This window comes from Pholcus phalangioides, unplaced genomic scaffold (genome assembly GCF_987345545.1).
Source record: "Pholcus phalangioides strain wild (caught in Gottingen) unplaced genomic scaffold, Ppha-v1.0 ptg000029l_1, whole genome shotgun sequence".
In the NCBI taxonomy this organism is placed as follows: domain Eukaryota; kingdom Metazoa; phylum Arthropoda; class Arachnida; order Araneae; family Pholcidae; genus Pholcus; species Pholcus phalangioides.
Window position 1 is genome coordinate 1244200 of NW_028301619.1, and position 12634 is coordinate 1256833.

The window sequence follows — 12634 nt, forward strand, 5'->3', positions numbered from 1 at the left end:
AAAGTCAAATATCTCCGTTATTATTGCATTCCAAAACACACATGCGTTTTTTTTAAATGACTTCTCTCTCAGAGCCGCATAGACATTTCACTAATTGGAAGTTTTAGCACACAGGGTCTACATAAAAAGATAGTTATTTTTTTTTTTATGTAACCACCTCTTTTAGGGAATTTAAATGTGCCGCTTAGTTCATCATTTTTACAAAATTAAGTTTGAGGAGGGCAGGCCGCATCAGATAACCCCCAGGGCTATATTTGGTCCGCGGGACAAGGGCCTTTATGCGATTTATCATTATATGGCTTAGAGTGTGGATCGCAATGAATTTATTAAAGATAAATTTTGAGTTCATAGTTTTCAAATAACATTGAAATTAACAGAAATTGATTATAATAACATATAAAGGTATTTTCTTCCGAAATTTCAATTAAAAAAAATATTTTTTGGCATTAAAAAAATAAATTTTTGATCGTCGGGGGTGGGGCACCTGCCCCCCATGCCTCCCCCTCGTGTACGTCTCTGATCCCACCAACATGCGTTAGGATTCAGAGAGGCAGAGCTGATGACGAAATTTTGCTGACAAGGGGGAGGGGGGTCAGAGTTTTGCTGACTTTCGCTGACAAGGGGGGGGAGGGGGTCAAAAATGGCGGAAAATTTGGTTACGTAATACTTGAACGGCCCCTATGCTAGTACGCTTAAAATACAACTTTTGCACCCGAAGCCGACTCTTTTATCCACCCTACTATGTAGCGCCCCTTGTGGTGAACGTATTTCATTATAACTTGGTATATGTTATTTGGACCATGGGTAAAAAATTACTGCGATAAAAGCGCCACTTTTGAACTTGGTGGTAAAACATTGAACTGTTTCTTTTATTAAATCTTTCTTTTCCCCCATGGTCCATATATCCTATATTATCAAGTTTCATCAAAATATCTCCATCAGAATGGGCGCTACATGCATCTGAGTAGTGTCAGTTTATTTTTATAACCACCCTTTATATCAATTATATAACATATTTTGCTTTGTTTGCTAAATTGATATTTTTCACAACTAAATAGCCTAAAAAAAGACTAGATCTAGGTGGAAAATAACTAAGTTGGCAATACTGTGCAGAATGCCAATTTGTCCACATCCATATGGCGTCTAAAGGCATTGTATAATTCTAATTGTCTAAGAGCCACAGGCCTTCGCCAGCAATTGTAGATGGTGCCCGAGTGGTATGGTGGTAAGATACTCGATACCATCCTGAAGGTTGTTGTCAGGGTCCCGGGTTCAAACCCAAAGGAGGATATAGATAAGATATTTTCCCTAACGAACTCGAGGCGACCACCGACAGACAGCGCCTTCACTTCCAACCCATCTCACTAATGGCAGTAAATTGCAATATAGCGATATGGCCAGAGTTGGTGTTTGGTTAAGTAGGGTAATTGTTGAACGCCTTTCGAACATTTTTTAAAAGGAAACTATATCTCTACGATGGACAGTTGATGAAATAAAGGCCTTACTAGCTCTTACAGGGCTCTCCGTATTCGGGATGCGTAAGCGCTCCATTCCGTGGCACGTATTCTGGATACGTAAGCGCTCTGGCAGTAAATTGCAATACAGCGATATAGCAAGAGTTGGTGTTTGGTGAAGTAGTAGCAATTGTAGATAAGATAAACAAATAAAAACCAAAAACTTTAGTTCAGACCAATCTTGAAAATTAAGTTTTCTTATGCTGTAAAAACTTTAAGTTCGGAAGCATATTTATAGATTATATCTAGGAATAATATTGAAGTAAAGTCTTTTCCTTTGAACTTTCTTCAAATTTACGCAGAGTTGATTTTTTTGATTATGAGTAACCTTTTCAAAGAAGCATTGAAATAGTTTTTTTTTTAAAGAGACGAGGGATTCGACGCCTAAAAAGCTTTATGCTTATTTCTCGGATAAAAATGATTTTTGTTAGTTCTTTCAAAGAAGATATTGAGAGGTTTTTCTGTTGCAAAAAGTTTTTTTTTTCTGTTCAACTTAGTATATATTCGCTGACTGTGAAATCATATCAAGTGGAGCTGAGCTTCACCCTTTTTTTTCTTCCCAACGTTTCCACTTCTAAAGAGAACGTTTCTATTCTGAAATCTTTTGTTCGTTCTTTTGTCGTAGAGTCTTTACGCGGAGCTTAAATGAGATTTGAGAATAGTTGAACACATCAATATACTAACCGGCGTCAACTTCTAAGGAATAAAGAATGACGCGAAGAGAAGAATCGAAAGAAAACTAATGGAAGCGAACTGCAGTCTACGGCGATTTCCGATTTCTACTGTTCTTTTCATGCGAGAACAAATACGAATATTTCCAGACATTGCCGCTAACAAAATTCTTGGGATTCCTTCAATGACTCGCAGGAATACTCGCTCATTGCAGAAACCCATTTATGAAATGCAATATGTACGTACCGTGTCATTTGTCATTATCGAACTATTATTCCACCTTATTCCGAAGCTTGCTCTTTTAATGCGTGAACGCACTATTATTTGTTGTCCATTGTAATAATTTCGGAAAAGAAAGAGCAACTGAAAACGTTCATCTCACTGTTTTAATTTAATCATTTTTGTCGGACCACGGTCATTTTCCGCACACGGGGCTAATTAGACCCGGACCTACAATATATTGCTGATTCCGAACGGCAGCCTTTTTTTATACTCACTGAGAGGTTGGTGCGCTAACCTTTCAATGCAAAACTCCCTGCGGCAGCAATCTTTTTCTGTGGTCATGTCGCCGTTTCAGTTGTGTCCCTGTGTCACGGAAGTTTTTGACAAGGATGAACTGGGTTTCGAACTCGCGACACCTCTAAACATCCATTAGTACTTTAGGCCAGTATCTCATCGACCTAGGCTACCGCGCCCACAATGTTTTTATTATTAAAAAAGTGTTTACACCCATCGAATACAATAAACGGACCCTTTATGAAAACCACCCTTTATGAAAATATGAAATATTTTTAATGGCATCTCACTCGGTGCGCCAAAAACGAGGAAAACCTTTCGATAGTTTATGGGCACTTGAAGTAACATTCCCCTCCATTGATAAGTGCCCTACAGAGCCACTTTAGTGATCTCTAAATGTTTCGCGGATCCAGGTGATCTGGAAATGTGTCCGGGCCGCTTAAGTGCTCTGGAACTGTGCCACGCATCACTCAAGTGATCCGTAATTATATGCCGCGGATCACTTAAATAATCTGAGAATGCGCCGCGGGTAACTTGAGTGATGTAGAACCGCACCGGGGGCCACTTAAGTGCTCTAAAACTACATCACATGTCACTCAAGGGATCTCTAAATGTGTCACGGATAGCTTAAGTTTTCTGGAATTGCACCACGGGACACTTAAGCGATCTGTAAAACTGTGCCGCTTAGTTCATTTTTAAAAAATTAGGTTTGAGGAGGGCAGGCCGCATTAGATAACTCCCAGGGCCATATTTGGTCCGCGGGACAAAGGCCTTTATGCGATTTATTATTATATGGCTTGTGGAGGTTGGGTCGCAATGAATTTTCTAAAGATAAATTTTGAGTTCATAGCCTTTTCAAATAACAATGAAATTAACAGAAATTGATTATAATAACATATAAAAGGTATTTTGTTCCGAAATTTCAATTAAAAAATATTTTTTTGCATTAAAAAAATAAATTTTTGATCGTGGGAGGGGGGGCACCTGCCCCCCATGCCTCCCCCCCGTGTACGTCTCTGATCCCACCAATATGCGTTAGGATTCAGAGGGGCAGAGCTGATGACGAAATTTTGCTGACACGGGGAGGAGGGGGGCAAAAATGGCTAAAAATTTGGTTATGTAATACTTGAACTGCCCCAAAGCACAAATTGAGGATTTTTCTATAAAGATCCGAAAAATCGGATGACATCCGGGTGAATCGGAAGCATTTGGCATTTATGAGAACCGAAACCAACGGTAACACATAACGTAACGCATATAAAATCAACGAGAAAAACATTCGTAGCTACTATATAAATCACCATGTACATATACGACTGCTGTGTATTCAGCTGCAAAAATGTCACTCACCTTCTAGTGTGGCAAACGAATCCGTCAAATACGTTTGTAATCGAGTAAGTTGTCCTTGCTTGGCACACCTCTGTGATCACGTAGGTCGTTAAGACGAAAGAATGTCAGAAAAACTTGCCTTGCGTTTGTTCCTGTTTTCGATTGAAAAGTAACAATGCACTTAAGGCAACTGACTACGTCCAAATGACGATTTTTTTCGAAAATTGTCGAAAATGATTTTATAAATTCATTTAGAAGAATGTTTTACGCAGAATCCAAAACTATTTTATTCTTGCACATGCAACAAGTAACAACTATGTTATGGCTGATTTAAATCTTCTGGAATAATGGTTTCCAAGGCATCAAACAATTTTCAAACGCGTTTTTTGAAGATTCATTTTTTTTTCGTTACTTTATTCCACGCGAAACCAAATTTCGCACAAAAACGATGCAAAATATTCTCATGAAAAATTATTCGAAAGTATTCCAGATAACGTTAGCTGTGCAATGAACTAGGAGCTTGACCATGTTTTGAATATGATATTTTACAGCTGTTTGAATGAAAAAATTTGACTTTTTTGTGAAAATCCACGTATTGTTTCACGAAATTACTGCCATATCTCAGAGAATATTCTTATGTATCTTAAAACTTCTAGTTCGTTGCACAGATAACAGTCATAGAAACATACAGTATCAAATTATTCAAATAAAGTGTGGGGGGGTTTTCAGTGTGCAATGTGTGGCGTGAGTACTGAAAATGAGGCAATTTTGAGGACATAATTTAGAATATCTCAAAACGTTTTAGAGATATTTCAGAAAAATATCACTGGATTTCCTTATTTCATACAGTATTTTGATTCAAACTCCACTTGTTTTGCAAAAATGCAGTGTTTTCAAAAAAAGTGCCCCGCACGTAGTCAGTTGCCTTAAACTAAAATTAGTAAAATGAATTTTGTTTCAATTAAACTTCTCACAATATATAGGGTGATTCAAATTGTTTGTCCGTAGGACTAATTTACTCTGTAACCGTTGATTTCAGAGGTGTACTTCCAATTACAAAAAGTTTTCAAATGACATGCGGTTTCTTTAAATGACGTAGTTTTTTTAAGGGATCCGTACGCATAAAAAATATTTTATGTGTACATATATTACACATTAGTTAAATTAGCTTTTTACACGTTCCCCGTGTGCTAAAAAACCCAAATACAAAGTTGTTGCCCCCGTCTCTCCTGAGGCCAACGAGAAAATTCCACGTTTGTAAGTGCAATATTCACTGAGAACTGAGATATTTGAATTCAAAAACGGAGAAAAGTTAGTGTGGGGGAATAGCATAAATAAGAGAAAAGTGCGTTTTCCGTTAGTTTAAGTCATGGTTTCCCGAACATTTTGTTCCATCACCCATTTCTTCAAAAATATTTTTCTCTCATCGCCCCCCAATTCAAGCGTACCCATAGGATCCTATGTTATACTCGTAGCTTCTGTCACCCCTTGGACAATTCCATCGCTCACCAGAGGGTGATAGTGCCCACTTTGTGTAACACTGGTTTAAGTGAACGGTTATATACCGAGTTAGTCTTACGGACAAACAATCTGAATCATCTTGCAAAAAATTACAGATGTAGCAGGCAACAAAATCAAAAAAACGTAGTAAAGAGCAGGGATGCACAACCTTTTCAGTCCGCTGCCCAGATACGCAATATTTCTGACATTCGTGGGCCAGAAACTGAACTGGAGAATATAAGTTGACTATATGACCCGTGTTTTACGGGACATCCTTGTAATTCCGGGCATCCCGACTTCTACTTATATATAAAATATCCCGTATTTAATATCGAAGGCTACTTGAATGTGAATTTTTTACTGAAATCAAGGATTGAGATTATTTTCATCACTTATAAATTATATTATGATAGTTATAACTAATTATCACGATTAATTATAGTCATATAATTATATTTCTCTCACGTGTTTGTCAAACATATTTACTATTTTTAATCTATTTCGATATTTGCAGTATCCCTTTATTTTCCCTTGTTGGTGATTTTTAGCGGTAGTTGGAAAAATTGCTCAACTTCGACAATTTTTTTGAATATAATTAGGTACTAATTATTAGGTATTATTTTATCAACTGAACTTTACTTACCTTTGACAATTTATTGGCAGGAAATTGGCAACTTTACATACTTTTGATAACTTTTATGGCTATAATTGGGAACTTTACTTACCTCTGACATTATATCTCGAGACAATTCGCGATGTTCCCGGATGGATTTTGATTTACTGTATTTTTATAAAGAAAACATAGTCGGCCTTTTACAATACTGATACTGTCGGAATACCTCGCGTGAGCTGATTGGAACCGATTGGAGGGCCGGAGATTGCGCTCTCGTGTTGTACGAGAAATCTTTAAGTTAAACAAAACGGGGGAAACAAAATAAAATGCCCATAAAAACTGTGACTGCTGTGATAGCTTCTCAATTTATCCTGAAGTGGGATATCGTATCTTTTTCGAAACGTGTCAACTGCGATAAAGTTTACGACTCCGGACGATAAGCTGTTCAAGTTTAACTCAACAATTCTTTTGGAAAAAAAACAACTTTTTACAGAACAACCACTGGATATATATCCTTGAATATAATCTCCAAACATTTTCTCGACCACACCAACTTTGGCTACGGGGTGATTTATTGCCGATCGAAGAACGTCGGAATTGTTCAATCTAGGGAAAGTAACTTATTCTAGAGTGGAATCTTTAACCATTTCAGAGACCCTGGCATTCATTTTTGGAATTTCCAAAGTGTTTTTGCATTTTTGACACTCAAAAAATGCATTGAAAACATAAATATCCACAAATTTTTTATTTTTTCAATTTTTTTTTCTCAAATTATGAAATTTTTTTACATTTTTGTGAAGTAATAGTTCACTTCGTTAAAAAATTTTTAAACCAAGATGATGCAAAGTATATTCATCTTCACATACAGTTTTTTTCAGAATTTTATTGCTAAATTTTATGTAACAAATCGTATTTTTCCCGGAGGTACTTTCACCTGGAAGCCATTTTAAAAACTTCCTGAAAGTTCACCTTCAAGTGCTGCCCTCTGTAAAAGCCCCAAAGTTCACAATATATACCAATACTATATTTCTATATAACTCAAAACTTACCCCACAATCCTCTAAGTCAGGGCTTAACTCCCTAAAGGTCAAAAGGAAAAATTCTACAGCGAGGAAAAGCAATCCACACATTTGTAGCACCAGGTGTTTCCCAACCTATGGTATGTAAAGATATGGATCAGGTGGTTCAAAGCAGAAACTAGGATTTGTATTTATTTCTTTTTAGAATCTGATTCTATCATCAACAAGATTTCAAGTGAATAAGACTAGCTCCATCCGAAATTACACTGGACAATTAAGAAATTGCCTCCCACACGTAAGTATACAATTCCGAATGGTTTTGACCTGCTGAAGGCGAATATTACCATGAAAAAATTGTATTGGCTCTTGTTTTTGAGATTATACCCTATTAACAATTACAGTCGAATCCCGTTATAACGAACTCCAAGAGACCGAAGAAATCACTTCGTTACAACGAAATTTCGTTATAAAGGAATTTCTTATTTTTAAAATGCGCAAAAAAACAAAAATTCGTTGTAGCAGAATTTGATTCTAAGGGAAAAAAAAATACTTATTTATGTTCTAAGTATAATAAAAAGAATGAAGTTAAATTTTATAAATAACGCAAATCAATTAAGCATTGAAGTTTTTTGCTCAAGTTTTACTTAACATTTTAGAGGCCGTATAATCCGTAATAATCCGTAAATTTTTTTCGCACAAGTATAGCGGAAGCCGAGGAAACAACAAATTCCTCTAAAGTATACGCATGCTCAAAAAAATTGTCCGGAAGGTCCTCTTGATTTGATAAATATCGTTTTAGAGTTCTAAACTACAGTAGCTAAGGCTTCAGATGCTGTAGTGAAGGCTCTTCTTCGTCACTGCTGTCCGCAAGCGATTGTTCATTGTTTTGTTGTATCATACGAACGATATCGTTGTCTGTTAACGGTTCCGAAGTGAAGACGTCACAGAAAAGAAATCGTCCAGCGTCCATTCGGAACATACGTTTCTATTGCGACGTGTTCCCACAAAGGCTGCAAATCGGTGAATGCACTTCATCAGCTTTATTCAGTGTTTCACAGAATTAAATTAATTTAATTTAATTTGAACTAAATTTGCTTTCTTCTACCAATTACGAATGACTTTTTGAACGATATCCTTCCAGGCTCCAGATATCATATCCATAGCTTGCTTGACGTCAGGCCTCACTATGATTTTTTTTTATTATCAAGCTGGTGAGAATACATCTCAGCAGTTGCGTGTACGGTACTTTCCTTTCACCACTTTAATTATGCATCGGCCAAATGGTTGCAAAACAGACGTGCAGTTAGAAGGCATTTATTCGATGTGAATGCACCCTAATTTTGAAGATTCAATGTGTGCCGTACAATCGGTGATAAGAAGCAGAATCTCTATTTTTTCGCTTCATTTTCCCATAAAACTTCACTAGCCCTCATTAAAAATTCTTGTAGTCATCCCTTCGACAAGCCCTTCGACTTGATTTGTAATTACAAGGCAGTGATTTGACGTTCTTCAGGCACCATGGATTAACAAATTTTCCCTATCACTATAACTTTTTTCCGGTCGTGTTGCAGCAAAACAAAGCAGTTAAGGGTCACTTGGAGTTTTTGCCACCAATGCAATTGTCTTTTTTAAATGTCAAAGTTTTGTTAGGTAACAGTTGGAAAAAGATTCCGGCTTTGTCTGCGTTGAATACATCGGAAGGATCATGTGACTTTATCACCACCAGCTTTCCATTCATTCACATTTTCCATATGAACTGAATTTGCTCCCCCGCAAATCTGTTTTGCTACCACACCATACCGTTCTTTGAAACGATTCAGCAAACCGACACTTGCTTGAAAGTTTTTACATCCAAAATCACGTGAGAATTCTAAAACCTTTTCTCCTATGAGTGGACCGGTAACTGGCACATTTCGGGAACGAATGTCCTGAAACCAGGTAAAGACAGATGCATCCACATCTTATAAATTCGAAAGTTACATCTTTTTCCTAGGAGCTACTGTTTGAATTTGCAGTTTCGTCCGATTTTTTCAAAAAAGTCGAAAGAGTAGATGGAGATTGACTCTTTTGTTTTTCGGACACTTTTTTTCGAGTTTGTTATAACGAATTTTTTATTTCGTTATACCGGAATTGCACAATACATTATTGCTATGTAAATTGATTTGAAGGATTGAAAAAGTTTTCGTTACAACGAGATTTTCGCTATAATGGTATTCGTTATAACGGGATCCGACTGTGAAAGCTTCACGAGCGTTATGGTGAAAAAGTGATAAGGACCATATAACAAAGTTACGAGGGGAAAATGGTCGACCTCGATGCTGGCTGACTACTGTTGGGCAATTGTAAGAGATGCTCCTTACGTCCAATACAAGCGCAATACAAAACGAAGCACCTCGTATGTGTCAGACGCCGGTAAATGAACTACCGTGCTGTAATACATTTGCGTTTCTATGTATTTGTGTTTTTAATGTATATTAATGTTGTGCCTCTATGCACTTTCTATGCATTCGTATATTTTTTTCTGTGTATTTATTGTTTTCTATATACTTATGTTGTGTTTAAATTTACTGAATATGTATATTAAATGTGCAATTTTACAGAGAAAACGTAGATAATCCAGCTTTTTTTGTTGTTAAATTCATGTTCAGCACATAAATTACATAAGAAATGACTATTCTTATGAAGAGAAAGACGTCCTCTTTTTCTATACAAATATATATGGAAAACTGGTTGCATGAAGAGATATTGATGTAAAAACATCAATATCTCTTCATGCAACTAGTTCCATGCAACTAGCTCTTCATGCAACTAGTTTAGGGAAGGAAAATTCATCTCTTTTGCCTGGACTATTTTTGTTTTAGTCGCAGAAACTTCGTAAAAATGTTTTCTTCAGTGTTATTAACGTTATAGCCGAGGTGTCGTTACAACGTAATTTTATCCAAACCCTATATGAAAAACCTTTTTTAAGGATATTTACTGTTCAAAACAAGGAACTAGTTGGACAAGGTGAATCTAGGTTTTAAGAAAATCCTAACTTTATCCTGGGTTTGTGTGTTCGTGTGTTCCTGTATGAACTATTTTTGCCAACGGATTCCCAACGGATTCCCTGACTGGAAAAAAAGGGATGACTGCAAGGTAGAGATGATTTTTACTGTTCCAAAGTTTTGTGTTTCTTTGCGGACACCTATTGGGACCTTCCTCGTACATAAAAACATGTTTGTTTTTCTTTTCGGATCCTAGAAATGCCAGTAGCAGAAGGTCTTAGTAGAAATCAAAATAAAGCGGTGGTTCCAGACGTAAACACTTTGGATACCGACAACAACAAGCTCGTGCAATAGATAAGAAAAAAATACTGGAGTTCAATGAAAAAGACGGGTAAGAAAAGAGATAAGGTCCTATTGGAAAATTTTTTTTATCTTATTTCTGTCTAACTATAAACGTGACTCTTGTAGCCAATGTCTTTACCGGAAAGAATACTCGGCAACAAAATGCTTTCAGGTTGATCTCTCAAAAAGGCGAAGTTCGATTCTCTATGGATAAAAGGTAGGACATCAACGAGAGCAACTCTCTACATTATTTGATTGCGATTGATTCTCCGGTGAAGATAATACGATTTGGAACCAGTGAGTGCTTCACATAAAAGAACTTTTACGTTTCTTATCCAGGCTGTATCCGCAGTAATAAGTTTATAAAAGTACAATGTGTTTACATATGACTGTAGTGTATGATCTCCAGATCGTAGGGCAGGGCTTTCAGTCTAGGATCTTTGACGGGCTCTCTACAGTAAATTTATAGCGTGAAAAAACAAAAAAACGATGGAAATCGTCCCGAAGTCACTCAAACGATATGTAACACGTCCCTAACAATTTTGGTGGAAAAGCATTGATGTTAAGCGAGTAGTTCCGGTAGATCAGTTGTTTAACATGTTCACGCCGGCGCCGATTTTCATGTTTTTCGCAGTGAGACGGTGCTCGAATTCATGCTTCATTTCATCTGGCGGCGATGTAGACAAAGATGTAAATAATGTTACAAATGTTTATGTAAAAGAAAGGGTAGACAGTATTCTACGAAGAAAACCAAGAAAAGTAACGACGTATTGTAACAATTGTAAAGGCCAGCCAGCACCCTGTTTACGATGCTTCATTTGATCATTTTTGATCATTTTTGTCGCACCACGGTCATTTTCTGCACACGAGGGCTAATTAGACCGGGACCTACAATTTATTGCCGATTCCAAACGGCAGGCTTGTTTTTTATACTCATCGAGAGGTTGGTGCGCTAACCCCTCGATGGGGGACTCCCTGCGGTAGCAATTGCTTCAAAATACAATGCTTCAAAAAATTGAATCGAAACAAAAAACAGTTATGTTAAGTTTATAATATTGAATTGTTATGTTTTTACTAATGAATTTTTGTTTTATAAGTTATGTTTATATAATGTTGATATAAAATAAAATAAATCATGCTTTTTTCAATTAATATATACGTTAAATTTCCATTATTTACATTTTCAACTGTATGGCAATTCTTTCTAGTTGCTAAACGAACTACATTTTTGATGGTACGCAGCGTCTAGTCGAATATTCAAGTGTGATCCACCGGTGGGACAGTCGAGTGTGACCCACCGGTGATGCACGCCGGCGTGATCGGAAAAAGATAAATATAGTAGGAGGTATATATGACACCTTTCCAAGTGTGTATGTACCTCTTATACAAATACAACGCCACAACAGGCAAAATGCCCAACGAGGTGGCTGAGAAAAAGATGCCCATAACAAATACGGCCAATTAGCAATTTTACCTGTAATTTTTTGCGATAATCGTTGATATCCCGTATGGATAATGGATTTCCCGTATTTTAAATATAGTCATTTATCGTATTAGGTGGTACTTTTCTTCAGAAACACCTTTCACGGGACGGAGGTTGTGCACCCTTGTCCTACGTTCTATAAGATTTTTAATATACTTTAATCGAGAAAATAGACTCCCAATCAAAATGGGGGTTTTTCCAGTATTTTTGCTTCTCAATTCATCTAAGTATCTTCAAAAATTTTCTTTCTGTGCTTTAGTTTTGACTTTAACTCCACAAAGTTACATTTTTGTTTGACCGCAGGGAGTCCCCCATCGAGGGGCTAGCGTGCCAACCTCTTGATGAGTATAAAAAACAAGCCTGCCGTTCGGAATCGGCAATAAATTGTAGGTCCCGGTCTAATTAGCCCTCGTGTGCACAAAATGGCCGTGGTGCGACAAAAATGATCAATGCTACATTTTTTTGTTGTTTTTATATAATTAAAATTTTACTTGATTCAATATTTTTCTTTATTAAAATTCTAAATAATAAATTCTGAAATATCTGTTTATTTGTTGAAATTAAGTGAGCTAAAAAAACTCATGTCAATGTATTTTAATCTAAACGCATCACTGTCTTTTAATTTGTTAAAATGTACTTTTTGGAATTTTTCTTTTGATATT

The 12634-nt window shown here is 36.6% G+C and overlaps 1 protein-coding gene across 6 annotated transcripts in view; it reads right to left on the reverse strand.

The window, feature by feature from the left end:
• The window catches only part of LOC149067556 (ras-related protein Rab-27A-like), a 73049-nt gene that overhangs the window by 31952 nt on the left and 28463 nt on the right, over positions 1-12634 (reverse strand). Inside the window, exons 1-2 of one of the 6 annotated variants that reach the window (XM_089252499.1) lie at positions 7194-7212; positions 4053-4183 (exon numbers count right to left, since the gene is read on the reverse strand). The exons of 3 other annotated variants lie outside the window; for them this stretch is intronic. Coding sequence is in view for 1 of the 3 variants with exons in the window: in XM_089252496.1 (XP_089108622.1) it covers positions 7194-7274 (81 nt within the window). In the remaining 2 variants the exon portion in view is untranslated. Of the gene's footprint in view, positions 1-4052; positions 4184-7193; positions 7299-12634 lie in introns of those variants that run through there. 2 more of the 6 variants (XM_089252498.1, XM_089252496.1) reach the window with 2 other exon arrangements.